Here is a 27,495-nt window from a genome sequence, read left to right as displayed (position 1 = left end):
TTTTTTTAGATTTTATTTTATCCATTTATTCATGAGAGACACAGAGAGAGAGGCAGGGACACAGGCAGAGGGAGAAGCAGGCTCCAAGCAAGGAACCCGATGTGGGACTCGATCCCAGGACCCGGGGTCATGCCCTGGGCCAAAGGCAGGCGCTCAACCGCTGAGCCCCGCCCCCGGCGTCCCAAATCCAAAATTTTTAACTTGATGTACTGGTTGCAAAAACACTACTATAAAACAGAAGGCCCCAAATTTTAGTGTTGTAACAAAGAGAAATTGATTTATTGATTAAGTGAAGTCCAAAACTCATGCTTCTGATTATAGCAGGCAGTTCTCTGCCAAGTGGTGGTTCAGGGGACTAGGTTCCTTCCAACCTGTGGACCTACCATCTTTAACCTTTGGCTTTCAGGGTCACTGCACTTAAGGTCACATTCATCAAACCACAAAGGAAACAACATGAAGGATCTCCCTTGGGAGGCTTCCTGGGCCAAGCCTGGAAACCGAATATATTCCTTAAAAGGAAACTAAAATTTGTGGTCCAGTTCTATGTCCAAGAACAACAAAGAGGTTATGATAAACACGTAGCGCAGTCTCCGCCTCACCTGGCATGCAAGATTCCCCACACTCTGGCTTTCAAACTTGATCTTTTTCTTTTTTAAGATTTTATTTATTTATTCATGAGAAACACAGAGAGAGAGAGAGGGGGGCAGAGACCCAGGCAGAGGGAGAAGCAGGCTCCATGCAGGGAGCCCGACGTGGGACTCCATCCCGGGACCCCGGGGTCACGCCCTGGGCCGAAGGCAGGCGCTAAACTGCTGAGCCCCCCAGGAATCCCTAAACTTGGTCTTTCAAACTTGATCCCATTACACAGGTATGACTATTGGTCAGCTTTGCTGCACTAACAACCAATCCCAAAATCTCGGTGGCTTACAGCGATAAAGGTTTATTTCTGACTTCTGTACGGAGGCCGTGGGCAGGCTACGGCTCTGCTCCCCGGGTCTTGTCATTTCAGGACCCAGGCGGGAGGGGCCCCGTGTGGGGTACACCGCTGTGGCAGAGAAGAACAAGAAAGTGGAAACTCACACGCACAAACATGGCATCTGTTCACATCCCGTGAGCCAATATACGAAACATGATCAAGTCCACAGTCAATGGAAGGAGACATATATTCTCCTTCTATAGGAGGTACCTCAAGTCACATAGCAATGGGCAGGGAGGGGAGAGCAAATAATTTCAAACTAGTCAATCTATTGCAACTGCCATCTTCCTTCCAGGGTAGCTGGCAGACATTACTAAGTAATCCCAGCACTCTCCTCAGAATCCTTCTCGACGCATTTCAAGCAGTCATTGCCAATAATCTGAGTTTGAAAAAAAAAAAAAAGCTGAAATTTATATACTGTTCTTATATGACCTCCTAGGCTCCAGTAAATATTATAAATTCCCACTTCTGAATCTTTGCTTCAAGCTGGAATAAGCTTTGCCTTCCTAGACCTTGTCCTGCCAAACTATCTGAATCCAATCCAACCTTCAAATATCTGTATTTTATATTCATTCTTTTTTAAATTTTTTAAAAATATTTTATTTATTTGAGAGAGAGAGAGAGAGCACGCGCATATAGGGGAGGGGTAGATGAGGAGGGAGAAGGAGAGGACAATCTCAAACAGATCTGGTGCTGAGCCAGGAGTCCAAAATGGGGTTCGATCTCCTGACCCTGAGACCATGACCTGAGCAGAGACCCAGAGAGCCCCACACTTAGCCAACTGGGCCACCCAGGTGCCCTTTATATTCATTCTTTCAACAAAATCAATTGAATACCTAGCATAGCACCTCACACACTTATTTCTTGAATTAATCACGTCACACAAATGCTTGCACATAAATGCTTAGTGAACATTTGTCCCTTGATTGACTAATAGCACCGTTCCTTAGAATAATGAGTTAATATCACATACCAGCAGTTTCTGGGGTGGGGGCCTAGTATACTGACTGCTTGTGCCTGAATTCTGATTCTACTGCTTACCAGTTACATGATGGCAGGTAAGTCACTGTAATTGTGCCTCAACCCTCATCATATATAAAATGGGAATAATAACAGGACCTACCTGTCACAGTAAACGGAGAAATTCTTGGCATAAACACATTGTAGGCACACAAAAAATGGAAAATATTGTGGGTTTTTTGTTTTTTGGGGTTTTTTTAGCTCCAGCTAAGACTGATTTTTTCTTCCAAGCCTTTTTTCTAGGTGGAAGACAAAAACCAAGAACACATGAGACTTGGGTCCCTGAACAGGCTCCACTCTTAACCCACCCCAGGACCTTGAGCCAGCTCCTCATCCAGCAGCTTATTCCCTAACTCATAAATCCTGACTAATGACACAGACATGTCACCTTAATGTTTGTGAAGCCCAGTGACTTATTGTTAAGTGCTTGGAGATCTTCAGATGAAAGGCACCCAAGGGCAGGCATCAGACACCCTATTCAGTCATAAAAGCAAAATACTACCAAAAAACTTGGGAAAGGCAGAGGCTCCATAACTTAGGAAGCAGAGAATTAAAGCAGGCACCCAAGAAGAGCAAATCAATCCTTAGACTGCAATCCCTTAATGCAGAGACAAGGAGAGAGATCATTTGGAAGGCCTCAGACTACCTGGAAGGTCCTGGGGGGTCCAGGAAGGGGGAGGCAGGAGGATGCCCAAGCCTTTAACTTGACTTAGGTTGTGGGAGGAGTGTGAGTCTCTTACCCCTCCTAAATAGAAACAGGAACAATAACATGTATTGTCATCCTAATTCATTTAAGCCACTTAAAAGGCTTGGGCTCTAAGTGGCTTGTTTGTGAGTTCTGACCAATCCTGAATTGTGTCAGGCTCCCCTTTCGGCCTCATTCTTTCTTCACCTCCCCACGCGCCCCCCCTCCCCCGCCAACACCACCTCAGGCAGTGGGCCCTCTTCCTAGACCTACAGGCCACTTGAGGAGAGGCCAGGCCAGGTGTATGAATATTGGCAGGCCCCTGACACGGAGACCCTCAAGATGGGGGGGGGCATATAGTGGTGCAAGGCACAGTGTTCACAGGGGCTGCTGCTGAGGTTGGAGCAAAGAAGAAACTGCCCCCCCCCCCCCAGCCAGTTGTTCGCGTCCCTAAACAGCAGATTAGCTGCGATGCGGTGGCAAGAGCACCGCAATCGGGAGTCGTGCACGGGAGTTCTAGCTTCGTGGAGCTTGGATGCTTTTAGACTGGTTCCTTAAATATCGGGGGCTTTAGTGTCTTCCTCTACAGACTGTAAGTAGCACCACCAGCCACCCCACGCCCGCTCCCAAAAGCAAACAGCAGGCTGCAACGCCACGGGTCCAGCCCCGCAGCAGGCATTACGCAGGGGGCGTTAGGACCCTAGCCCCGCCCACCAGCCCACCCACCACGCACGTTACAAACCCTCCGTCCCCGCTAACACAGACCGCCCCCTCCCAAGGAATCCTGGGGCGTGAAGTCCTTCGGGGGCCACACCCTCGTTTACAGTCCCGGAAGCGAGAACTACACCTCCCAAGATGCCGTGAGGAAGCCGCCGCCACGGCCGCCCTCTGCTCCGCCCTCCTCGCGCACAGCTTCCTGGGATGTGTAGTCCCAGATCCAGGCCGGCGCGCGGGTAAAGGGGCGCGGAGGAACCACAAGCCCCAGAAGCCCCCGCGTCCACCCGCCTCCCTCCCCTCCGAGAGTCGGAGTGCTGTTTTTGTTGTTGGTGGAAGGTGAGGGAACAGCTGATCCGTGTGTGGGTAAGAAACTTGGCCTAATTTGGGGGCGATCTAATGCGGGGCGGGGGGGGTCACCCCACTTTCCAGTGTGCGAAAGGATAACCTAAGGGAACCGTAGAGGGAGGTGGAGGAGCGTTTGGGTTTTAACACTTTGCGTACTGGAGAAGCCGACCGCTACTGTTGGAAGTTTGGGGTCTCCGGGGGCCGCGACCGGGAGGGTGCGCCCTCCCTGTTCGCACCGCTCCCTCGGCCTCCTCTATAAAGCTTGTTACGCTTAAAGTATTTGGGAGAAGCTGAAATATTTACTCATTCTCTCCCCGGCAAGACTCGACCCTCACAAACCTTCCCTTTCTCCTGACCCTCCCGCCCCAAGCCAGAGGCCTTTACTACGCTGAATCCCGGGGGGGGACCTTCCAAGTGGTAGGTCGTTAGGAACTCTGGAGCCCTACAGAGTTGGGGGTGATGGGACTCTCCCCTCCCCCGCGAACATTGGAGTCGAGCTGCACACATACACTTTAGGCGCCCAGAGCTTTGTTTCGGGACGATGAATGTTTCCAGCTGCTCCGGATTTTATTTGTGGGGCATATTGGAGGTTCCCCAGGCTTAGATCTTTGGGGACAACTCATCTTCACTTAGAAGGCCAGAAGAATTGTATTTGGAGAAAACGCGGGCTGATTTTTAGCTGGGGGATTTTTCGGAGCTGAAACCCCAAAGCCAAAAAAAAAAAAAAAAAGCCACCTCTTGTCCTGCATCCAATCCATATTTTGGAGGGAGAAGTTGCTTCTTTTTTGGAGAACTGGCTCACCTTTCCTTCTCTACTGAATTTCTGTTGTTTTTTAAAGCCCCCGCCGTGGGTTTGTGATGTTTAGGGGTGTGCACCTGACTAGTGGCCATGGCTGATTGGACGCCGTCCTCTGCGGTTGGCATAGGATGAAGATGAGTGGGCTGGACCGGAGCGCTGACGAGGGCCATCTCACAGCCTTAGGCTGAGCAGTTCTGTTGATTATTGTCGTTGTGTCTCACTCCATCTCCACAGTTCCCACCCAATTGGGGACACCACTTCCCCCCAGTCCCATCTCACAGGATGCCTCCAACTCCCCATCCAGGCACTTAGCATCGAGGCTGAAGCGGGCAGGGAGAAAATGGGAAGGAAAATACTACAGCTGGGTTAACACAGCCAAAGCAGCAGGTGTTTAGTTCTGCTCCCGGCAAGACCTAAACAAAAGAACGTTAGGTTCTTTTTACATTATCTCTCCCTCCTCTCAACATCAAATATATATTTCCCCTTCTCCAGGGCCCTTACTTCCCACTTTCCAGTCTATCCCCTCCCCGGGAGTGGGGCTTTCCTGGCTCCAGGCTCCCACATTCCATCTCCCCGCACCACCACGTTCCTGCTGAGTGTTTCAGCTCCACCCTTGAAGCAGCCGCCTCCAGAATTCTTGACTTCCTGGAGTAACAAAGTGGAGAGACAAAACCTGTCTTCCCCCATATCCTCCCTTTCCCTTTGTCTCCTGAATGAGACCAGAAGCTTTTTTTTTTTTTTTTTTTTCAAATTCATGAGGGTAGACAACTCCGGGAGGAGAGAACTGAGACCTCCAGGGCCTGAGGATTGGGCTAGTCCAGCCGTTTCCCAGCTCTAAAGGCTCAGTCATTATTTTAGGGGGGGATTTAGGTGGTTTTTCAGGGGTCATAAGTCATCCAGGGTATGGTGGGAGTGGGCAAGGAGACCCACTCAAAATGAGGGGGCCCCACACCTCAGTTGAATTTTGAATCCAAGAGCCAAAAGATATGGGGGCTGAGATGGGGAGGTGGGATCTGAAGAATTTGGAATGGTCAGGATGTTAAAAGGTGGAAAAGGAGGGACTTGGGGGGCAGAGCCTGGGATACTGCGATCAGTCAAAGGTGCAGCGTGAGACAGCATGGAGACTGACTCAGAAGGTCAGACCTATGTTCTGGAGACTAAAAATGATACCTCCTCAGGGACTGGAAACGAGATATGCCTTCATCTCCAGGTGTAGTGGGAGGAGCTGTGAGTGGGTGGGAATGGAGCTGTGGGGAAGAAGAGATGGATTGGAGAGATCTTCAGGATATTAACACTTTCTTCTGTAGGAGGGCAAATAGCTTGAGGGCAGGATGGAAGAATCATCACTAAGCCGGGCACCTTCCCGAGGTGGAGTCAACTTTTTGAATGTAGCACGGACCTACATCCCCAACACCAAGGTGGAATGTCACTATACCCTTCCCCCAGGCACCGTGCCCAGTGCCAGCGACTGGATTGGCATCTTCAAGGTATCCCTGAAACCCCTTTTGGCTCAGATTTATGGGCCATGGGTTGGTTGGAATAAGGGGAATGACTTAGTCCTTGGATTTTCAACCTCATGTTGATAGAGAAGGGAAAAGCTGTTACAAGGAACAGAGGCCATCTGTGTAAGCAAAGCTCATCTCCCCATCTTGGCCTTGCTCTCTCCTGCCACAGGGTATCCCTCTACTTTCCCTGTCTCTTAACCTCCTTGCCCCTGTAACAGCATCCTGTCCCCTGTTCAATCCCTCAGTCCTTTCTGCCATCCGTACGTAGCCTGTAGTTCTATCACCATCCCCCTCTCCCACCCTGGGCCTTCACAGGTGGAGGCTGCCTGTGTTCGGGATTACCACACGTTTGTCTGGTCTTCAGTGCCGGAGAGTGCAGCTGACGGGTCTCCTGTCCACGCCAGTGTCCAGTTCCAAGGTACAAGGGAAGATGGAAGGTCCAGGATGGAAGAGCCAGGGGGATAGAGGTTTAGAGCAGGATAGTGGGCTCAGAAACAAAGGTTAGGTACTGATGACAAAGAAAAATAAGTGCAAATAAGAATTATATCCAATAGGGCTCAGCAGACATGGAATCATGGGATTATTATAGAATCAGGGACTCAAGGATGGAAGGAAGGCCACTAATCCTGCCTCCTACAAAAAAAAAAAAAAAAAAAAGGAAGTCCTCTTAGGGAACTGGGTGTAGGAAAGGGGGAAAGGTGGGGTCATAGATTGAGAAGGTGGTCATTAGATTCCGAAAGACCTGGGGTCAAAGGTCAGCTCTAATACTTAAAAGCTGTTTGACCTTGGACAAATTACCTAATCTCTCTGTGTCTGTTATTTCAACAGTAAAAGGGGATCTATGGCTTATAGGTACAATATGAAGGTTTAAAATGACACAGGTAAAGAGCATAGTGCCTGGTACAGGGTGGGCACTCAGTAAGAGGTAACTCGCATCATCATTATCATCATCAGTATTATTTTTGTTATTGAGGAGGGTAGGTTTGGGAAAGAAGGAAAGGACAGGAAGGCAGAAAGGAGGGAGAAGAATATCCCAGGAAATGGAAATGGCCCGTGGGAGGTGGAAAGAAACCGGTCTGTGGAACAGGAAACGAGGGGCTGGCGCGAAGGACAGTGGGCGATAAGACGCATCCAGGGGAAGGGGGACCTGCCAAGCATTGAGGGCCTGGGATCATGGTGGGGTCCCGGGTTCATTCCTCTTCGCACAGCCAGTTACCTGCCCAAACCCGGAGCCCAGCTCTACCAGTTCCGGTACGTGAACCGCCAGGGCCGGGTGTGTGGGCAGAGTCCCCCTTTCCAGTTCCGAGAGCCAAGGCCCATGGATGAGCTGGTGACCCTGGAGGAGACCGATGGAGGCTCTGACATCCTGCTGGTTGTCCCCAAGGCCACTGTGCTGCAGGTGAGAACGGAACAACAGAGCTGCTCCTGGGAAGGAGAGTGGGAGGGTCGCAGGGCGAGGGACCCTTTTCTGCTTCACCCTCCCCTGGGCTGTGGCCTCAACCGAAGACCTCACTGGGAGTTACACAATCTTGCCATGAAGAAAGTCTCAATCTAACATAGACACAAACACGTAGGGCAGGAAAGCAAGCAAGCCGCCCACAGGCCAGTGTCACTCAAGATTTCATAAGTACTTTTCGAGCATTCCTCCCAAGTGCCACGTCCTCTCCTAGGCCCTAGAGGAAGATCTAAAGGGTGGAGGGAGGCCACTCTAGGGGAGGGAATGCCCAGAGGGAGGGGAGAGTGAGACCCACTTCCAGGGCAGGTGAGGAACGAGGCAGATAGTAGGGCCCCAGACGTGCACAGTGCAGTCCTGGGGGCTCTTGAGCACTTGAAATGTGACTGGTCCAAATTGAGCTGTCCTACCTGGGTGACAGACACAAAGGATTTTGGAGACTTAGTATTAAAAAAAAGTAAAAGATCTCTTTTTTTTTTAATATTGATTCCACGTTGAAATGATCAATTCGGATAGACTGGGTTAGACGAAACATCATTAAAGTGAATTTCACCTGTTGCTTGTGACTTGTGTGAAGTACCTACTAGAAAATTTAAAGCTCTGCACGTGGCTTATATTCCTTTCCCGTTGGACCAAATGGACCCAATAGAGGAGAATTAGGATGAGGGCAGATGTCAGCAAGGCCTTCCTGAAGAGAAAGGACAGGTATGGGTGGGGAGGAAGTACACCCCCCAGACCAGAGGGCAGACTTGAGGAAGGCCCAGGGGGTGAGAAGGGGCAGCTCGTCTGTGATTTAAGTAAATTCTTGCTTCTTGAACCCTCTAAACACGTGGAATCAACGCAAGAGTAGGAAGATGTTTCTGTCTTACATAAGCCGGACATTGTGTGAGCTCCTACCCCAGCTTCTGTTTTTTTTTTTTTTTTTTAATTCTAGTTAACAGACGGTGTTATATTAGTTTCAGGTGCACAAAACAGTGATTCAGCAGTTTCACGTCTTACTGCTCGGTGCTCATCATGACAAGTGTACTCTTCATCCCCTTCACCTATCCCCCCATCCCTCCACCCACCTCCCCTCCGGTAACCAGCAGTTTTTCTCTCTTTTTTTCCCGTGCTCGTTTGTCTTAAATTCCACATGAGTGAAATCCTATGGTATTTGTCTCTCTCTCTGACTTAGCATTAAACCGTCCAGCTCCATCCATGTTACAAATGGCAGGATCTCATTCTTCCTTACGGCTGAGCAAGAGTGTGGTGTGTCTGTACGCCTCATCTTTATCTGTTCATCGGTCGGTGGACACTTGGGCTGCTTCCATAGTTTGGCTATTGTAGCTGATGCTGCTGTAAACGTCGGGGTGCATATATCCCTTTGAATTAGTGTTTTCATACTTTTGGGGTAAATGCTTAGGAATGCAGTTACTGGATGGTTAGAGTAGTTCTATTTTTGACTTTCTCAGGAGCCTCCGTAGCATTTTCCACAGTGGCGGCACCAGTTTGCGTTCCCACCAGCAGTGCAGGGGTTCCTATTGGTCCACATCCTCATCAACACTTGTATCTTGTGTTTTTTATTTTAGCCTTTCTGACAGCTGTGAGGTGATAGCTCATTGTGGTTTTGATTTGCATTTCCCTGATGATGATGTTGAGCATCTTTTCATGTGACTGTTGGCCAGCTGGATGTCTTCTGTGTTCTGTTTTTACATTCGTTATTCTTATCACAATCACCTTTCAACAGTCTAGGCTAAGAAATCACTTTACAAATGAGGACAGAGACTCAGAGAAGTTAAGTAACTCGTTCAAAGTGACACAGCTAGTAAAAACTAAACCTACATCTGTGTGGTTCGGGAATAGATATGGTAAGATTCAGGGACCCATCCCTTTTGTCTGCATGGATTGAGAGAGACTTCTTCCAAGGGTGTCAGGAGCTGGTGTGTCTGCCCAGTGGTGGGCAGGATTCAGTAACACACAGAGCCTCCCCTTGCTCACCTCTTTATAGCTCCTACTGGTATAACTTCCAGCCCCAAATGTCTATGCATCTGCAGAGTGACAGGGCCGGGACCTTCACAAACACAAACACCCCTTCATCCCACCCCCTGTAGAACCAGCTGGACGAGAGCCAGCAAGAGAGGAATGACCTGATGCAGCTGAAGCTGCAGCTAGAGGGACAGGTGACGGAGCTGAGGAATCAAGTACAGGATCTCGAGATGGCTCTGGCGACTGCCAGGCAGGAGCACGCGGAGCTCAGGGAGCAGTACAAGGTGGGAGTTGGGCCGGGGGGAGGGGAGAGCAGGGCTTGGCTGTCACCCGGGGTCCAAAATCTGAACCCAGTAAAGATGGGAGAGGAGAGACATGAGTCGGTTTTTAAGGTGGTTCTGGCATCAAAAAATAAGGAGGGGCACCTGGATGGCTCAGTGGTTGAACGTCTGCCTTTGGCTCAGGTCGTGACCCCAGGGTCCTGGGATGGAGACCCACATCAGCCTCCCCCAGCAGGAAGCCTGCTTCTCCCTCTGCCTGTGTCTCTGCCTCTCTCTCTCTCTATGTCTCTCATGGATAAATAAATAAAATCTTTTTTTTAATTTATTTATTCATAGAGACACAGCTAGAGAGAGAGAGGCGGAGAAGCAGGCACCATGCAGGGAGCCCCATGCGGGACTCGATCCCGGGTCTCCAGGATCACGCCCCGGGCTGCAGGCGGCGCTAAACCGCTGCGCCACCGGGGCTGCCCAAATAAATAAAATCTTTAAGATAGCTTTAAGGAGTAACGAGTGGGATTAAACTTGAAGTGCCAGGGGACACCTTGCAAAAGTCATGTAATTAGACTCAGTTCTTCGCACACAGGAGTGCTGAGGTAGGGTGGAGGTGGCCGTATTCACCAGCAAGGGAATGTCCCCTTGCAGTTTCTTTCTCAAGGAAGGAGACAGGATAGGGGGGTGAAGGACACTCAAATTCTGGTATGCTCCTCCTAAGCCCTTGTTCTGTTCTTTGAGAGGTGTCAGCTTCATTCTTCTGGGGTAACCTTAATTGCAGGGGCTCTCCCGGTCCCACGGGGAGCTCATAGAAGAGAGGGACGTCCTGAGCCGACAACAGGGAGACCATGTGGCACGCATCCTGGAGCTGGAAGATGACATCCAGACCATCAGTGAGAAAGTGCTGACAAAGGAGGTGGAGTTGGACAGGTGAGCGGACCTCCTCTGCCCCCATTACTTCCTTTCACTTTCCATCGCCCCCAGACTCCAGCCTCTTGTTTCAGACCCCTGCTCTCTGTCTCCTGTGGTTATCCACCCCCCTGGGGAAATCTTTTCCTGCCTAGCTCTCTCCCATTTTTCCTAAGCTTGTTTTGTATTCCTCACCTTCAGAAGTAATCAGAGTTACTATTTTCGGTATGGCAGAGGCTAAGCAGGAGCTCAGAGTGGAGGATTTGGAAGAAGAGAATGGATACAACAGTCAACACGAGAGAGGATGGATGTCAGATTTTACTGCAGCAGAGGAGATTAGAGGGGCACCCGGCTGGCTCAGTCAGTAGAGCGGGTGACTCTTGATCTTGGGGTTGTAAGTTTGAGCCCCACGTTGGGTATAGAGATTACTTAAAAAATCTTAAAAAACAAAAAGAAGGGGCACCTGGGTGGCTCAGTGCCTGACTCTTGATTTCACCTCAGGGTCATGAGTTAGAGCCTGCCCTGCGTGAGGCTCGGCGCCCAGCATGGAGTCTGCTTGAGACTCTCCCTCCGCCCTTCCCCCCCACTCGAGCATGTGCCCATGCACTTTCTTTCTCTTTCTCTTAATAAATAAATAAATAAAAATCTTCATAAAAGAGCTGTGTTAAAAAACAATAAAAAGTAAAAATGAACTTAAAAGAAGATTATTAGACTCCATTCTCACTGTTAGGGAACGTTTGAACTGGTGATCCAGGAATGTTATGGGATCTCTCCTTTGGAAAAAGGTGTAAGTCATAAATGTGAGCGCTGGGAGGAATATAAGGTACCTGAGGGGATCACTACTGCAGAAGGCAGCCTCTTTCAGTATCAGCTGCCATCATGTCTCTTGGATTGAACCAAACTTTCCTTCCTGTAACTCCCTCCTCTGACTTTCCTCCACTGGCCCTCGTTTAGACCTCTGGAGCCACACAGAATGAATTTCTTTCTTCTACGAGACAACTATTATTTCTACCAAACAGCACGAATATTGACCACTTCCCATGCCTGTCCTCCAAAGTTTCACCAGGAACACTGTGCTAGTTCTTTCTTCGAATCACACAATTAAGTCTCTGCATTCAGCGCCGGTGGATTTTATGTATTTTTTTTAACTCCTTGAAGAGGCATATTATCCAAGGGCCAGAGTAAAACATGAGTTACTCCCTGAGACTTCTTCAGTGCAGAATATGATAGTCTTGCCCTAGGGAGATAATAAATGTCTAGGTTCTAAATCATGGAATAGAAAAGCAGGCATCAGACTGAGCATCTGGAAAAGATTAGGGACTGTCTAGACCAGGGGTCAGTAAACCCCAGCCTGTGTGCCAGATCTAACCTTGCCACCTGTTTTTGTACAGCCCGCGAGGTGAGAATGATTTTGACAATTAATGGTTAAAAAACGAAAGAAGAAACCTATTTTGTGATGTAAAAATTGTACGAAATTCAAACTCTGGTGTTCATAAATAAAGTTTTATTGGAACAGCCATGCTGCTCATGCACATGATGTCTGTGGCTGCTTTCACACCACAGTGGCAGAGTTGAGTAGTTGCCACAGAATCCTCCTGGCCTGCAAAGGCCGAAGTATTTACTGTCAGGCCCTTTACAGAAAAAGTCTGCCAACTTCTGATTTAGAGCCAAAGTTCGTAATCAATCACAGCTGTCCCTTGTCTAAAAAAAGACCGGATTCTGGTCTCTTGATTGAATGAAAACAACTAGGAAACCATCAGCAGAACCTTCCTTAAAGTGATACATAAAGAGTAAAGAAAAGGTTTATTTCTAGATTGTGCTCTAGAACCAGGAACCTTGGGTACTTGGGGCTTAAAACGAGATCACCCTGATCTGGGAATTTGAACACCTCAAAGACAGGTGGAGGTCAGGGCCTACAGGAGCACCAGTAGAAGAGCTCGAGACCGAAGTCCGCATCATGTCTTCTCTGGTGACCAGTCGGCTGACATTCCCTCTCCCCACACACAGGGTGAGGGACACGGTGAAGGCCCTAACGCGGGAACAAGAGAAGCTCCTCGGGCAACTGAAAGAAGTGCAAGCAGACAAGGAGCAAAGTGAGGTAAGGGCTCCCAGTTGGTTTGCTTTCTGAATTGTTCATCCAGCGTTTATTAAGTCCTGAGTGCCGGGCACCAAAGGGGGTAAAAATGTAGAGAACATCGTGTGCCCTCTCCTAGAAACATAAAATGTATACCCAAATCGGGATGAGTCCAAGCGGAACATGCCAAGCATCGCCAGGGAAGAATAATCAAGTGTTATGGTGGGGGGCACCCGGCGGCTCAGTGGGTCAGCGTCTGACTCGTGAGCTCTGCTCAGGTCTTGATCTTAGGGTCAAGAGTTCAAGTCCCACGATGGGCTCCACATTGGGCATGGAGCCTAGAAATAAAGTAAGTGAATGGGTGCAAGCACATCTTTTTAGGGTCATTAGGGCTTTTAAAAGGAAGGGCACGGGGTTGCCTGGCTGGCTCAGTCAGTAGAGCATAGGATTCCTGATCTCAGGGTCGTGAGTTCAAGCCCTACTTTGAGCATAGAGCTTACTTTAAAAAAAAAAAAAAGAGAGAAAGAAAAAGGGGGGAATAAACTATCCTCGTATTTTCTAATGGTTTTAGCTTTCCTTCCCACCCCCCCGCCCCCAGTAAAGTTTTCCATCTTATGTGGAACCTCACTGAAAAAGCAGAGACGCCTGGGTGGCTCAGTGGTTGAGTGTCTGCGTTTGGCTCAGGGTGCAATCCCAGGTACAGGGATGGATTCCCTGCTTCTCCCTCTGCCTAAGTCTCTGCCTTTCTCTGGGTGTCTCTCATGAATAAATCTTTTAAAAAATAGATAAAAGCAGTATTTTATTACTATAAATTTATTTTTTTATAAATTCAAATATTCAATGTTGACTTGTAAGAAAAGTAATCAGGTAATCCTGATGCATGCCAAACCTTGAAATCAGAGGTTATAGGTGATAGTCAGCCTCAGCCACTAATATACGTGTGCATTGTGTTTTGGTTGTGCAGTACTGAGAACACTGAGTCTCACATGCCCTAGGAGCAAATGACAGCCATTGTTGAACTGTGCACCTGGCCATCTCAGTGTGCTGTTCAGTTCAACAGAAGATCCGATAGAGACTTCATTCTGAGGTTTGCACAAAAATAAATTAACCTAGAAGCACGTGTCAGTGGATTAGGACTGTTAACTTGTGAGTTTGTGTGCTGTTTTCATGTGTTTTTTAAATAATTTAGAAGAAATTCAAATCACATACTCACAGAGCCTCTAAATGGCTTCTTCCAAACCCTAGGTTTCCGTGGAAAATTATTTAAAAACCATTTGTTCAGCAATAAGGAGTAAGGAGAATTTGAGTAGACAGAAATGAGAGGGAGGCTGTTCTGGAAACAGAAAGACGTGAGCAAAGGCTGAGAGCCCAGAACACTCAGAGCAATTGAACGTGTGGGTGAAGAGTTTGCAAGAAGGCCTAGGTCAGATTGGAGAGGACCTGGAGTTTAGTCTGTGTCCTGTAAGCAGTGAGAGGCATCAGTGATTTTCAGGAGGGCGACGTGTACTTAAGATTCATGTGATTTCCTTGTGGGAGATGAACTGGGTATGAGATGAGATTATTCAATAATCCAAGTAAGAAATGGCCAGAGCCTGAGCTCATACAGTTGCAGTGATAGGGGAAAAAAAGACGGCTGTGAACGAGGTGGAGGATGGACACGCAGAAGGCTTTCCGTGGGTCACTAGGGAAAGGACGGAGCCCAGCAGCCATGGCACCGGCAGATCCAGCTGGAGCGACTGGGAGAGTAGTCGGTACCACGGGCGGAGTGAGAGTGGAAAGGAGTGGAGCGGGAGGTGGAATATGCTGAGTTCAAGGGCCTTGGGGGATATCCAGACTGAGTTTTGATCTAAAAGGAAGAACAGAGGGGCTCCTGGGTGGGACAGTAGGTTGAGCATCTGCGTTCAGCTCAGGTCCTGATCCTAGAGTCCTGGGATCGAGCCCGGGTCGGGGACTGCTCAGCGCGGAGTCTGCTTCTTCCTCTCCTCCCCGCTCACTCTATCTCCGTCTCTCCCTCAAATAAATAAAATCTTAAAAAAAAAATAAAAGGAAGAACAGAGAAGCAGCAGTGGTACATGGGATACCTAGATCCATATAAGACCCTGCCCCGGCTGTGATGCCGCTCTGTGTTGGGAGCCAGAGACTGGGCGTTCAGGACTGAGCGGCTGTGAGCAGAGGCCCCAAGAAGGGCTGACCAGAGCTGAGTGCTTGAGTTTGTGTTAAGTCTGGGAAGCAGAACCTTGACCTCTCTCATCACAGTGGATCACCCTGTCCAGCCACCCCAGATGCATGTACCACTTTCCTTACCTGTTTACCGCCTCCATCAGGCTGAGCTCCAGATGGCACAACAAGAAAACCATCGCTTAAATTTGGAGCTGCAGGAAGCAAAGGGCCGGCAGGAGGAACAGGGTGCTCAGGCCCAGCGGCTGAAGGACAAGGTGGCCCAGATGAAGGACACCCTAGGCCAGGCCCAGCAGCGTGTGGTGAGTGCCTCTCCCTTCCTAGGCCATAGGAAGTAGGGGAAGTTCCCAGGGCTGGCTGCAGAAAGGTCTGGGGGAAAGACAAGGCTATAGGCTGAACAGCGCACACCTTGAGTCCTGATGCGGTGGCAGGTGGCACGGAGCCTGCTCACCTTCCTGGCTCAGGAGATCAGGATTCACTGGGAGCTCTCGGGGAGCCCTAATCTCCATCTCCCCCTTTCTTCTGAGGCTGAGCTGGAGCCCCTGAAGGAGCAACTTCGAGGAGCCCAGGAGCTTGCAGCCTCGAGTCAGCAGAAAGCCGCCCTCCTTGGGGAGGAGCTGGCCAGCGCAGCGGGAGCCAGGGACCGCACCATGGCCGAGCTCCACCGCAGCCGCCTCGAGGTGGCTGGAGTCAGTGGCCGGCTGGCTGAGCTCAGCCTGCATCTGAAGGAGGAAAAAAGCCAGTGGAGCAAGGAGCGGGCCGGGCTGCTGCAGAGCGTGGAGGTAGAGGGATGGGGACCTGGGAGCTCGCGGCCGCCGCCCCACCTCCATGTGGCCAGATGCCCTGGGCGGGCAGAGAGGAATGAGGACCTGGGAGGACTCAGGGGTTGGAGGCGGGGCTCTGAGGGAGATACAGTTCACTGTCCAGGGACGACCTGTCCCTGAGTAGGTGTCCCAGTCCTCATCCTTGTAGCACCTTCCTTGGTTACCGTCTGGTTCAGAAACATTTACTGCCCGTGGCCCCGGGCCCCTGTCTGTAATGCCCGTTCCAGGTCGGCAAGGCACCTTGCTGGCGTGTCCCTTCCTTCATTGAGACCACAGGGAATGAGGAAGCCAAGATGGGATACTGCTCCCAAAATATTCACTTAAATAAAGGAAGGGACACAGCGAGGAAGGTGCTGTTGCCAGTAGTGTCTCTTTCCCCTTTCCCCTCCCGTGTTCCTTTTCGGCCGTGTGGCAGGCAGAGAAAGACAAAATCCTGAAGCTGAGCGCGGAGATACTTCGACTGGAAAAGGCAGTTCAGGAGGAGAAGACCCAGAACCAAGTGTTCAAGACAGAACTGGCCCGGGAAAAGGATTCCAGCCTGGTGAGGCTCGCAGCCACCCGTAGTCACGTCCTGCAGCTTCCTGCGGCAGCCAGTCCCGGTGCTGCCTTGGGCGTGGGCTCGGCAGTGCCAGGTGCTCACTTCCGTGCGGGGTGGCATCTTCGCTGCACAGGGCCCACAGCTCGTTGGTTTGAAACGTACGATGTCCCTTTCTGTCCTCAAGACATATTCTGGGCCTCAGGAGAATTGTAGTGTCCCTGCTACGACCAGCGTCCAGGCCCACACTCAAGGGGCAGAGCCTGGGACTCAGGCGACCGTCTCCTGTGACCAAGACCAGGGACTCCTGGAAGGAGATGCCTTCGGGGCTCCCCCTGTGTGTCGGGGCGGGAGGGGCACGCAGGCACAGGGGAACGTGGCTCCAGGTTGGCCAGCCCAGGTCGCAGAGCCTGGGTGCTTAGGGGTGATTCGAGGCTCCCCGTGCCCCCAGGTGCAGTTGTCAGAGAGCAAGCGGGAACTGACGGAGCTGCGGTCAGCCCTGCGCGTGCTCCAGAAGGAAAAGGAGCAGCTGCAGGAGGAGAAGCAGGTGAGAGCCTGGGCCTGGACTCCCAGATGCCGGAAGGGAGGGCCTGAGGCTGGGGGCTCCGGACCTTGTGTCTCTCGGCTTAGACACGGAGGGCTGTGTGGGGCCCAGAGGCTCCTCTCGTGGACAGGGGAGGACTGCCAGGGAAGGAGGGATGCAGGGCCATAGGGGGGCTCCTGGGGGGCAGGAGTGAGGCTCTGCTTTGAGCGGCCCCCCACTCTGAGGAAGGCGTCTGATCGTGAAGGGCAGAGTTCCTCTTGGGTGCAAGGGAGGGCGGCGGGGCCGCGGGGTGGGCACCCTCCCAGCCTCCCCCACCTCTCTGCTCCCCCTCCAGGAGCTGCTTGAGTACATGAGGAAGCTGGAGGCCCGCCTGGAGAAGGTGGCGGACGAGAAGTGGAGCGAGGGCACCGCCACAGAGGATGAGGAGGCGGCTGCAGGGCTGAGTCTGTACCCCCTCCCTCTGTGCCCCCCCACCCCGTTCCCTGCCAGGGACAGCTGGTGCGGCCCCGCGGGGGTCTAGGGAGCGTACCCCTGGCCGGGGAGGCAGCCCAGCGGCCTCTAACAGAGCGCTCCCTGCCCCCCTCACCACCAGGCTGCCCAGAGGCTCTGACGGACTCGGAGGATGAGTCCCCGGAGGACATGCGGCCCCCCTCCTACGGCCTCTGCGAGCGCGGGGACAGCGGCTCCCCCTCGGGGCCGCGAGAGGCTTCAGGCCGGGTCGTGGTCAGCCAGCCGGCTCCGGTGGCGCCGCAGCTCTCGGGGGCCGCCGAGGACACCAGCTCTGACTCGGTGAGCAGGGTGGGGGCAGCGGGGGGGCAGGTGGGGGGCCGGCGGGGCCTCCTCCGGAGCAGGCTGCCCCAGCCTAGATACAGGGCTCTGTTTCTCCCTGGGGGAGAGGTAGGCTCGGCCTCCCTTCAAGGCTGTCCCATGAACAACACCCCCAGATCCTGTCCAACTGGGAGCTCACGGCTGCCCGGCCCTGCTCCCCACACTTCCCTTCTCACCCGCTGGTCCGCGTCAGAACTCCTGCCGGCCTCACTCCCACTGGAGCCCACTGTCTGCTGTCTGGGCCTAGACTGCTCTCCCTCACCGGCTCCCAGGGGCTGCTCCCCTATCTGGGGGTGCTCACTACCCGCAAACCCAACCCTATCTCTCTGGTGCCCAGGAGGCCGAAGATGAGAAGTCAGTCCTCATGGCAGCTGTTCAGAGTGGCGGTGAGGAGGCCAATCTGCTGCTTCCTGAGCTGGGCAGTGCCTTCTATGACATGGCCAGGTGAGCGCAAAAGGGGGGTCGCGGGGGGGGGGTGCCAGTGGAAAGGGCATCCAGGTGAACGGCAGCCATGCCCTTCCCCCAAGCTCCCTGCTCTTGGCCCTAGCCAAGGAAAGGAGCCCTAGGTATGGTTGGCTCAGAAAACCACCCACCACTCCAAAGCCCAGGTGCCTTCAGGTAATTCCTCCCCCATCTTACCAACGCACGTATGCACTCAGAGGCCCTGCCTTTAACTGGCTTCTGTGTTGTTCTAGCACCATCTTCCGTGGAGCCCAAATTGCCCTGCATCCCCTCTTTCCTGCCCCTCCCCCTTCCCCAGCCATCAGGTAGGTACCTAGGCTCCATGTGGGGTGGAGGGGAGGTGACTGGTACCCTGATACCCTGAGGGGTGGGATCCCAGAGAAGCCTGGGATCCGGCGTCCCATCTGGCCAGCCCTGAGAGGTCCCTCTTCCCTGACCCTCTTCCCTCGCTCCCCTGGGAGACCCTCTGGGTGATGCAGGGGCGGGGGCTGGGGGCTCAGGGATCAGACGGCCCCCTCAGCCTTCCCTTTCCTTCCGCAGGTCAAAAGGGGAAGGCAGGGGGGAGAGAGATTTTATCATGTAGCCCCCAGCTTTCCTCGAAGTGAGATGGGCTCAGGGCAGGGAGGGGGTGATGCTGTCATCCTTCTCAGCTGGAGCAGGAAGATGAAGGACGATGTCAGACTCATTTTCAGCCTCATTAGGCAGCAGACGGAGATGGAGGGAGGAGAGCAGGGGTGGGGGATGGGCCGAGCCTCACAGCCTCTGCAGGGACTAGGGAAGGAGGCCGAGGAGAGAGGAGAGCGTGGGGAGAAGGATGCTGGGGAGGTCAGGGGAGAGCCAGCAGGGAGCTGCCCGAGGAAGGGGACCTGGGAGCCCCGAGCGTGGGCCCCCCTCCCCGCGGTCCCCAGGGCAGGAGGGCACTGCAGCGCCCTGACCAGCTCCTTTCCCCGTCTCCCGCAGTGGCTTCGCAGTGGGTCCCTTGTCAGAGGCCAGCACTGGGGGCCCCGCCACCCCCCCGTGGAGGGAGTGCCCTATTTGTAAGGAGCGCTTCCCAGCCGAGAGTGATAAGGACGCCCTGGAGGACCACATGGATGGACACTTCTTTTTCAGCACCCAGGACCCCTTTACCTTTGAGTGATCTCACCCACCCCCACCCCAGGACACCCACAGATACACTGACACACACACACACACACACACACACACACTCATGCACAGACATACACTTAGGCTCACGCCTCTTCTGACACACTGGGCTCCATGGCATTCTGGTCCCTGAGAACCGCTCCCGAACCATTTTCATCTGGGGCTCTGGCCTTCATCCTCTCCCACCAGGCTCGTTGCCCAGGCGGGGCCCTTCCTGGAAGCAGCAGCTGACTGTACCCCCTGAAAGCGGTTTTGGAGGAACTAGGAGGAGGCCCTCCCCAGGAGGAATAGGATCAGCCCCTCCTGGGCCTGGTTGCTCTGTCACTGACACCAGCTACCACACCACCACCACGTACACACACACACTCACACTCACATACACTCTGATGCCCCAAAGCCAATTCCTGGGGCACCCCACCCTCTCTCATTTGGGGTCTGTGTTGGTTTACCCGAGTTTTCTCTGGGGCCTGCATGGAGGCAGTAGCACGGACACCACGGACTCTTGGGGTCTCTCGGTTCTGAGCTTCAGTGGTTCTCTCTGCCTCCCGCCCCCCACTCCCACCCCATTGCCTTCTGCACCCCACCCTGGCCTTTTCCACACCATTAGATATGAAGTTTGGAGGTTTCTTTTGTATTTTGAGGTTTTCTGTATTCTGTCTCCTGCCCCTCCCCGCCACTTCCCCCCAGTGTCCTCACATGGAAAGAAATAATGCATTTGTGCCTTCTGTGAGGGATGGGGGGAACAAACGGTCCCAGGTGTCCCCATTTCTCAGTCCTTCCTCTCCAGGTTCCCCCACAGCAATAAGAGCTTTCCTTCATGATCCCTCCCTCCGTCGGTAGTTGGGACAAATATATTTATATGATATGTATAACGATTCTAATAAAATGTGTTCTTCTCATGAGGTGTGACTAGAGCAAGGAAGGTCCGGGCCCCTGGCCCCTAGAGCGGAGAGGGGGAGGGAGCGAGGGGGGGCCTGGCCCTGCCTGCCTGGGGCCTGGGCTCCGCAGCTGCGGCTGGGGCTCCGGGCTGGGGGTCCGGCTCGGGGACACTGCAGTGGCAGGGGGAGCAGGCCTGGGTCCCCATGGACCCGTGCTGGGAGCTTCAGGCCTGGGGGGGGACAGAGCGGGTCAGGGCCAGAGGCGGGCGGGGCCAGAGGCAGGCGCTACTCCCAGGAGTAGTTCACACCTTTGAGGAGCCCCAGAAAGGTCTGCGCCCGCCCAAGGCCTACTCCTACTCCTTCCTCCCCAACCCGCCTCGCCCTCGCCCGGTGCCTCCTCACCGCCCGCCTGCACACCGGCTCCGCAGTCACAGAGGCGCATCCATCCCCTCGAAGCAGCCTCACAGGCTACACCCTGCGCGGGGGCATCTCCTGAGGCCCCGCGTGCTCACCAGGCCCTCGGCCTCCGGAGCTCCCTCACCAGCCACCCTCCTCTCCCTTCAGGGCCCCTCTCTCCACCCACCTGAGCCCCCCTTTCCAGCCCCACCTGGATGACATCTTGCATCCTTCCTTCTTCCCTCCCGTCTCTGTCTCCTAGCAACCCCATGTCGGTCCCTGAATCCCTTCCAAGGAAATTAGAGATAATGGATCTCTCCCCTCTCCATCTCAACTCCTCTTTATTGATCCTCCTTTAATGAAAGTTAATTATAACAATGATTTAATTAATAGAATCCCTCTCTTCCTTTATTGCTTCCCGTATTAAGACTATTAATAAATACGAGCTGGGCTGACAGAGGCATCCATCACCCGCCCGGGATTCCCCCCACCCCTCCTTTGTCCCTCCCCCGAGCCCCTCCCTCGCTTGGCCTATAAACTTGCCGGGGTAGTGGGGGTTAATCAGAGAGGAATTATGAGCCAACAGCCCCCGCAGGAGGTGCATTTAATGAAATCACTTGTGATTTATGTCTGGGGAAGGCTGGGGAGGGAAGGATCTGGAACCCAGGCATCCTGGCTTCTGGAAGGGTGTCGCCCCTAGAGCAAAAGGGGAGGAAGGGAGACAGCAAGGGGCACGCAGAGCCCGGGCGCCCCCGCAGGAGCCCCGGGCAGGGGCGAGGCCGCTGAAGGGCGCAGGTAAACCCCTACGGGCTGCGGCCTCCCATCTTCCCTCCTCCAGGGCTTGGCCGCCCACTCTCGTGGCCCATCCTCCCCCCGCGGCACGGCCCCCTCCACGGAGTCGCCCAGGTGCCCCTCGGGTCCCCGCGCAGGTACCCAGCGCTCCGGCTCTCCTGTGTGCCCTTCGCCCCAGAGCCGCCCCCCCCCCCCCCGCCCGCCCGCCCCCAGGAGCCAGCACCTTGCCGGGCTCAGGCTCAGGCGGGGCAATGAGCCGCTGGGGGTGGGGGTGGGGGGGTCGGGGGGGCAGTGCGAGCCCTTTCTCCCACTCCCCCGGGGCGGGGGCACCGCGGCCGTCCCGCTCCTCTCCCTCCTGGGATGGGTTCGCCCCCGCACCCCCCGCCTCCAGCGACTGCCCAAACCCCCAAACCCCGGGCTCTGATGGGGCCCACGGCGCGGCGAACGGGAACTGAGGTGTCAGTTGGGGCGGCAGAGACGCCCCAACACCTCCCGGCTCGCAGAACCCCGCGGCTGCCGTCACCCCACGGGTCTGCGGCGCGGGTCCCTAGGGCGCAGGTCAGGGCCTTCACCAGCGGACTCTCGCTTCCTCCGCACCCAGCGTCTCCCACGCCCTCCGCTATCCTGGCCCGCCTCGGCGCCCGCTTTCCCCACAGCGCGGAGGACGCCTCCTCCACGAAGCCCTCCCGGACTTCCCTCCCTCACCCCCTGAGGTGCCCTGCGCATCACTTCATAAAAACACGACAGCGCGCTTAGGAGTCTTTCCTCTCTCGCAGCTCTAAGCAGCTGGAGGGTCGGCTCTGTGTTTGCACATCTCATGTTCCTGAAGTCCAGTACAGAGATCAGGACATGGGGCCAGTCCTTCCAAAAATAAAGTGGGTTTTTTTAAAGATATTTATTTATTCATGAAAGACATAGACAGGCAGAGACACAGGCAGAGGGAGAAGCAGGCTCCCCACGGGGCTCCTGATGTGGGACTCGATCCAGGACCCCGGGGTCACGCCCTGAGCCCAAGGCACACAGCCAACCACTGAGCCACCCAGGCGCCCCCTAAAAATAAATGTTTTGATTATTTTAATAAAATATCTCATACATACAAAAGGATATATATGTCCTTGTATAAGAGATAAAGGATAACAAACGTGGACATCATTGGACTTATTAGCCAGCTTTAGAAAAAATTACCAATACTGTTAAAGTGCCCCGTGTAGCCTGAAAGAGGAAAACGTGGTGTCATCCGGGACAGAGACATGTCATACACTAATTGAGAGAACTTTCTGGAGTGCTCTTTATGGGTCCAGTGCTGGGAATAGAGATGGAACAGTCAAAAACCCTGTCAAAACAGTCAAAAACTGCCCTCGAGCAGCTTCTAGTCAACATAAAGCCATAAAAACAAGAAGGCAAGATAAGCACTGCTTTAGAGGTCCGCACAGCAGGCCATGGGACCCCAGGGAAAGGATACTTAAGCAGGGCTGGGGGACACAAAGCTGCCCATGGGTGACGATGTAGATGCTCGATCTTTTTTATTTATTTGTTTAAGATTTTCATTTATCGGGGGATCCCTGGGTGGCGCAGCGGTTTGGTGCCTGCCTTTGGCCCAGGGCACGATCCTGGAGATCTGGGATCAAATCCCACGTCGGGCTCCCGGTGCATGGAGCCTGCTTCTCCCTCTGCCTGTGTCTCTGCCTCTCTCTCTCTCTCTCTCTCTCTCTCACTGTGTGCCTATCATAAAAAATAATAAATAAATAAATAAATAAATAAATAAATAAATAAAAAGATTTTCATTTATCTGAGAGAGAGAGAGCATAGAGGGAGAGTTCGAGGGAGAAGCAGCCTCCCCACTGAGCAGGGGGCCCAACACCAGGCTCAACCCCAGGAGCCCGGGATCATAGCACAAGCTGAAGGTAGATTCTTTTTTTTTTTTTTAATTTTTTTTATTATTATTTATGATAGTCACACATAGAGAGAAGCAGAGACACAGGCAGAGGGAGAAGCAGGCTCCACGCACCGGGAGCCCGACGTGGGATTCGATCCCGGGTCTCCAGGATCGCGCCCTGGGCCAAAGGCAGGCACTAAACCGCTGCGCCACCCAGGGATCCCTGAAGGTAGATTCTTAACCAACTGAGCCACCCAGGTGCCCCGAGGCTCAATCTTAAAGAGACAAGGAAGAGAATGTGGAAAGTCATAACTGGCTCAGAAACCTAAACACTCAGGTAGGGCCGCTGAGTGAAGGTCACACCGTGTGAGGTGAGGCCGGGAAAATGGACTGAGAGATACATACTCAGACGTCTGCTCAGCAAATATTCATTGGGTGCTACCACGTGCCGGGTGCTGCTCTGGGCACTGGGAAACAGCCCGGACAACACATTGCCTGCCCTTCCGGAGCTTACGCCCTATGACAGATCATGAAAGTCCAGAGAAACCAGTTAGGAACCCTTGTACCATTTAACCCAGGCAAAAATGGCAAACACTCAGATGAAGCAGTGTCAAGGGGACAAGAACTCTTTAGGACGCAAAATTAATGGGACTTGGTGATAATGAGACATGGGAAGTGAACAGGAGTCAGGTTGATCCCAGGTTTCTTGTTTCATTGACCAGATAACCAGTAATGCCATTCACCAAAGAAATAATATGAGTGGAGAAGCACATGAAGGGAAAACATGACTGGTGCGGTGTGGACATGTTGAATTGCCAGTGTGTTTGGGATCTTCCAAAGGAGAGAGAGAGATCCAGTGGGCAGTTGGATAGATAAATGTAAGTCTGGAGCTCAAGAGAGCTTGAAACTGAAGACAGAGACGTAAGATCCTTGAAAGTAAAAGGTGATCCTTGAAAGATCACCCAAGTGTCCCTGCGTGTAGAGTGAGAGGGTAAGAGGGCCAAGGGCAGGACCCAGGTGACCATCCGCATGGAAGGCAAGTTCAGAGAACCAGAAGTCACAGAGACTGCGAAGGATCAGTCAGAGGAAGGACCGTGTGGCGGTTGCAGCAGAGAGGCCAAGGAAATGACTCCTGGAAAGCTCTGGATTGGCAGCCCGGAGGTCACTGGTGGCTTGGCCAGAGGAGCTTGAGGGAAGTTCTATAGGCTTATTGTGCTGCGGGACTTCATAGAACCTGTAGCAGTTACACAATGCCGACCCGTGGGAATTGGGAATATGTCTCCAGACTCACGTAGAAACAAGGACTTCTGAGTCAAGGTGTAAGAAAAATCAAGGGCAGGAACCGAGATGTCCTGATCCAACATCAAAGAATTCCCACTGGTTCTGACGGGCCAGGTGTGAGGCACACTCTAGGCCTGCACTGTGCACTATGGGACACTGAACACTTGAACTGTGGCCAATCCAAATTGAAATGTTTTGAGTATAAATTGCATAACAGATTTAAAGACTTTGGGCCAAAAAAAAAAAAGAATTTAGAATAATTTTATATTGATTGCATGTTTAAATGACAATAATTTGGATATATTGGGTCAAATAAAATATGTTGTTAATTTTACCTGGTTCTTTTTTTTTTTTTTTTTTTAGATTTTATTTATTTGAGAGAGAGTGAGCAAGAGAGAGAGAGAGAGAGAGCACAAGCAGGGACAGGTGCAGAGGGAGACAGAGAAGCAAACTCCCCACTGAGCAGGAACCTGATGCGGGACTGGATCCCAGGACCCCAAGATCATGACCTGAGCTGAAGGCACACGCTTAACGGACTAAGCCACCCAGGTGCCCTGGGTTTTCTTTTTAAGATTTTATTTTTAAGTCACCTGGATGTCCAACGTAGGGCTCAAACTTACAACCCCAAGATGAAGAGTCACATGCTCTCCCCACTGAGCCAGCCAGGCAACCCACCCCTGATCCTTTTTACTTTTTTTTAATGTAACTACTAGAAAACTTAAAATGACAAATTTAAAACTATGTATTAAATTTCTACTTTACAGTGCTTATGAAGCCCTCCCCCAGAAAGGGACCCCTGAAACCTGGACACCCCTAGACTCCCAGCATCCCTCCTTGCAGGGAGATACATGCCTGTAATTTCCAAGACTGCATTCTAGACGCACCGCTCTGCCCCATGCTCCTAAGGCCATAACCTAGGGCACGAGATGCCAGTGCTTAGGACCCCATCTCCAGTTGCCAATCTGGGCCCCTCACATTTTTTTCTTTCTCCAGGTCTGTTAATCATCAGGTGAGAGTAGAAGTGTCCCATTCTAACTCACAGCCCTAAATTTAGAAACCATAACTTCCTTCTTCTGTTTTCCCTATTTCTCAACTCCTATGCTTTTCTAAAACTGGAAATCTCCCAGATCGGTGGAATCATGGTGCTGCAGCGAGCACATAGGTGCTAGAGGTCTCCAGATTTAATCTGTCATACATCCTAACCATGTGACCTGGAGCAAAACACTCCATCTCTCTGAGCCCCTACCCACAAAATGTGGGTAACTCCCACCTAGAAAACTCATTGTGATGATTATATGAGAACAAATGTGTAAAATGCCTTGTATGGAGCAGGCACATGGTAGGTATTTTATCATTTGGGGGGTTCTGTTTTGCATCTTATCCCTGCACATTTGGAGAAAGAGCAAACTCAGGGTCGTATATGTGGGTTGATAGGGCCTTAAAACCAAAAGGGCGCTCAGACGTGTATTTCCAACCTCTCATTCAGTACAGAAATTCCCTGGACTGCATCCCTCATTGGTAGTCATCCAACCTCTGCTTAAACATCTCCGGGGGCCATTCATTGGTTCACTCAATAAATAAGAACAAGGCACTGTGGGAGCCACAAAGAAGGGCAGACACAGATCTTACTGTTAAGGAGCTTCTGTATTCGCAGAAAGGATATGTAGGGGAACAACTGTCACGTAAGGCAAATGTGGTGTGTGCCAACTGAGGCGCCATGAGAGAGTCTACAACCTTACAAGTCAATCCATGTACAGCCGAAGGAGAGCTGTAACGTTACAGTCCCTCCCGAGCGTCAGAGCTCAGCTTTCCCATCCATTTCGTGGAAAATGGAACATGATTCTTCCACCCTAGGTCATGGGTCATCCCTAAGGAGGACATTTCTGTAACAACCTTAAAATTCCAGGAGGCTGGGACGTCTGGGGGGCTCAGGGGTTGGCTGTCTACCTTTAGCTCAGGTCGTGATCTCGGGGTCCTGAGATGCAGACCTCGCCGGGGGCAGCCTGCTTCTCCCTCTGCCTGTGTCTCTGCCTCTCCCTGTGTGTCTCTCATGAATAAATACAATCTTAAACAGACAACTCCTGGAGGCTGTGGCCCTGGGAAAGGCTAGAACGGATGAATGGGAGCACAGGTGTGGGGAGAACTGCAAGTTTAGCTGCAAGATCCTCCAGGCTCCTCTGGGCCATAGAATTTCTGGGAGCCCCTAGATGCCCATCCCACCCTCTGCAGAACCAAGAAATCCCTGCCCGCCTGGAAAGCCCAGCACATCCCTACTCTCAGGACTTATGCAGATGTTTTTCTGTCTGCTTTTTCTCTCCCTTCTCCCCCATCTTTATCACATTTTCATCTTTTATCAGTATCTCTATAATTTTCTTTGTGTCCATCTCTGCTTGGGTCTGTCCCTCTCGTTATTTACATTCGGGGTGTCTGTTATTCTTGAGGTCTCTGTGCCTCTGTTTCTGTCCTCATCTCTGACGCTTTCTCCATTTCTTGGTCGGTTTCCACTTTTCCGCCTCTGGCCTCGCCGGCTCCCCAGCTGCCGCAAAGCTATAAAGCAGCCGGCCCTGCAGCAGGCAGCCGCCAATCACTAGGCTCCAGGAGCTGGGGGAGGGGGCTGCCGGGAGGTGGGGGCCTGGGAAGGCTGGGGCACTGTTGCTACAGCAGGGGAGGGGGGAGGCAGAAAGAGCGGAGAGATGCCACTCCCCGAAGGCGGCCGCAGCTGCCTCCGGAGCCAGTGTCTGGACCCCCTTCCTGCAGGGAGCAGACACCTGGCCTTGCTGTCCTGAAGCAGGGTCCCTGGGTCCCTCCCATATCCTCCCCAACCCTCCCCAACCTGGTTTCTCATGCAGAACCATTGGCCACAGGTCACTCCCTGAGGGATTGGCTTCCTCCTCCACTCTTAAGCCCTCCCGAGACCAGGGAGCTAAAGGCCCCGGGGCCTGAGGATGTCTGGGACAAGTGCTCAGTGAACTAGGACAAACGCTTTTGTGAACACCAGGACAATAAATGCTCCAGACACAGACACGGGAAGTGAA

The 27,495-nt window shown here is 52.6% G+C and overlaps 1 protein-coding gene across 3 annotated transcripts; it reads left to right on the top strand.

The window, feature by feature from the left end:
- The first annotated feature begins 3,653 nt into the window (after positions 1-3,653).
- Positions 3,654-20,903, top strand: CALCOCO1 (calcium binding and coiled-coil domain 1). 3 transcript variants are annotated; one of them, XM_041736498.1, is made up of 16 exons: positions 3,654-3,761; positions 5,850-6,029; positions 6,363-6,465; positions 7,256-7,446; positions 9,591-9,749; positions 10,519-10,667; positions 12,654-12,744; positions 15,045-15,200; positions 15,426-15,680; positions 16,138-16,263; positions 16,709-16,804; positions 17,136-17,244; positions 17,394-17,590; positions 17,967-18,073; positions 18,157-18,247; positions 18,325-19,270. In XM_041736498.1, the coding sequence occupies exons 2-16, from the start codon at positions 5,874-5,876 to the stop codon at positions 18,406-18,408; spliced, it is 2,070 nt and encodes a 689-aa protein (XP_041592432.1). In that variant the 5' UTR covers positions 3,654-3,761; positions 5,850-5,873; the 3' UTR covers positions 18,409-19,270. The 3 variants fall into 3 exon arrangements, with proteins under 3 accessions (XP_041592432.1, XP_041592431.1, XP_041592433.1); XM_041736497.1 differs by lacking the exon at positions 18,157-18,247 and having other exon boundaries at positions 19,052-20,903; XM_041736499.1 differs by lacking the exon at positions 18,157-18,247.
- Positions 20,904-27,495: the final 6,592 nt, after the last annotated feature.

This window comes from Vulpes lagopus, chromosome 21 (assembly GCF_018345385.1).
Source record: "Vulpes lagopus strain Blue_001 chromosome 21, ASM1834538v1, whole genome shotgun sequence".
NCBI lineage: Eukaryota > Metazoa > Chordata > Mammalia > Carnivora > Canidae > Vulpes > Vulpes lagopus.
This window is presented reverse-complemented; position numbering and strand designations above follow the sequence as displayed.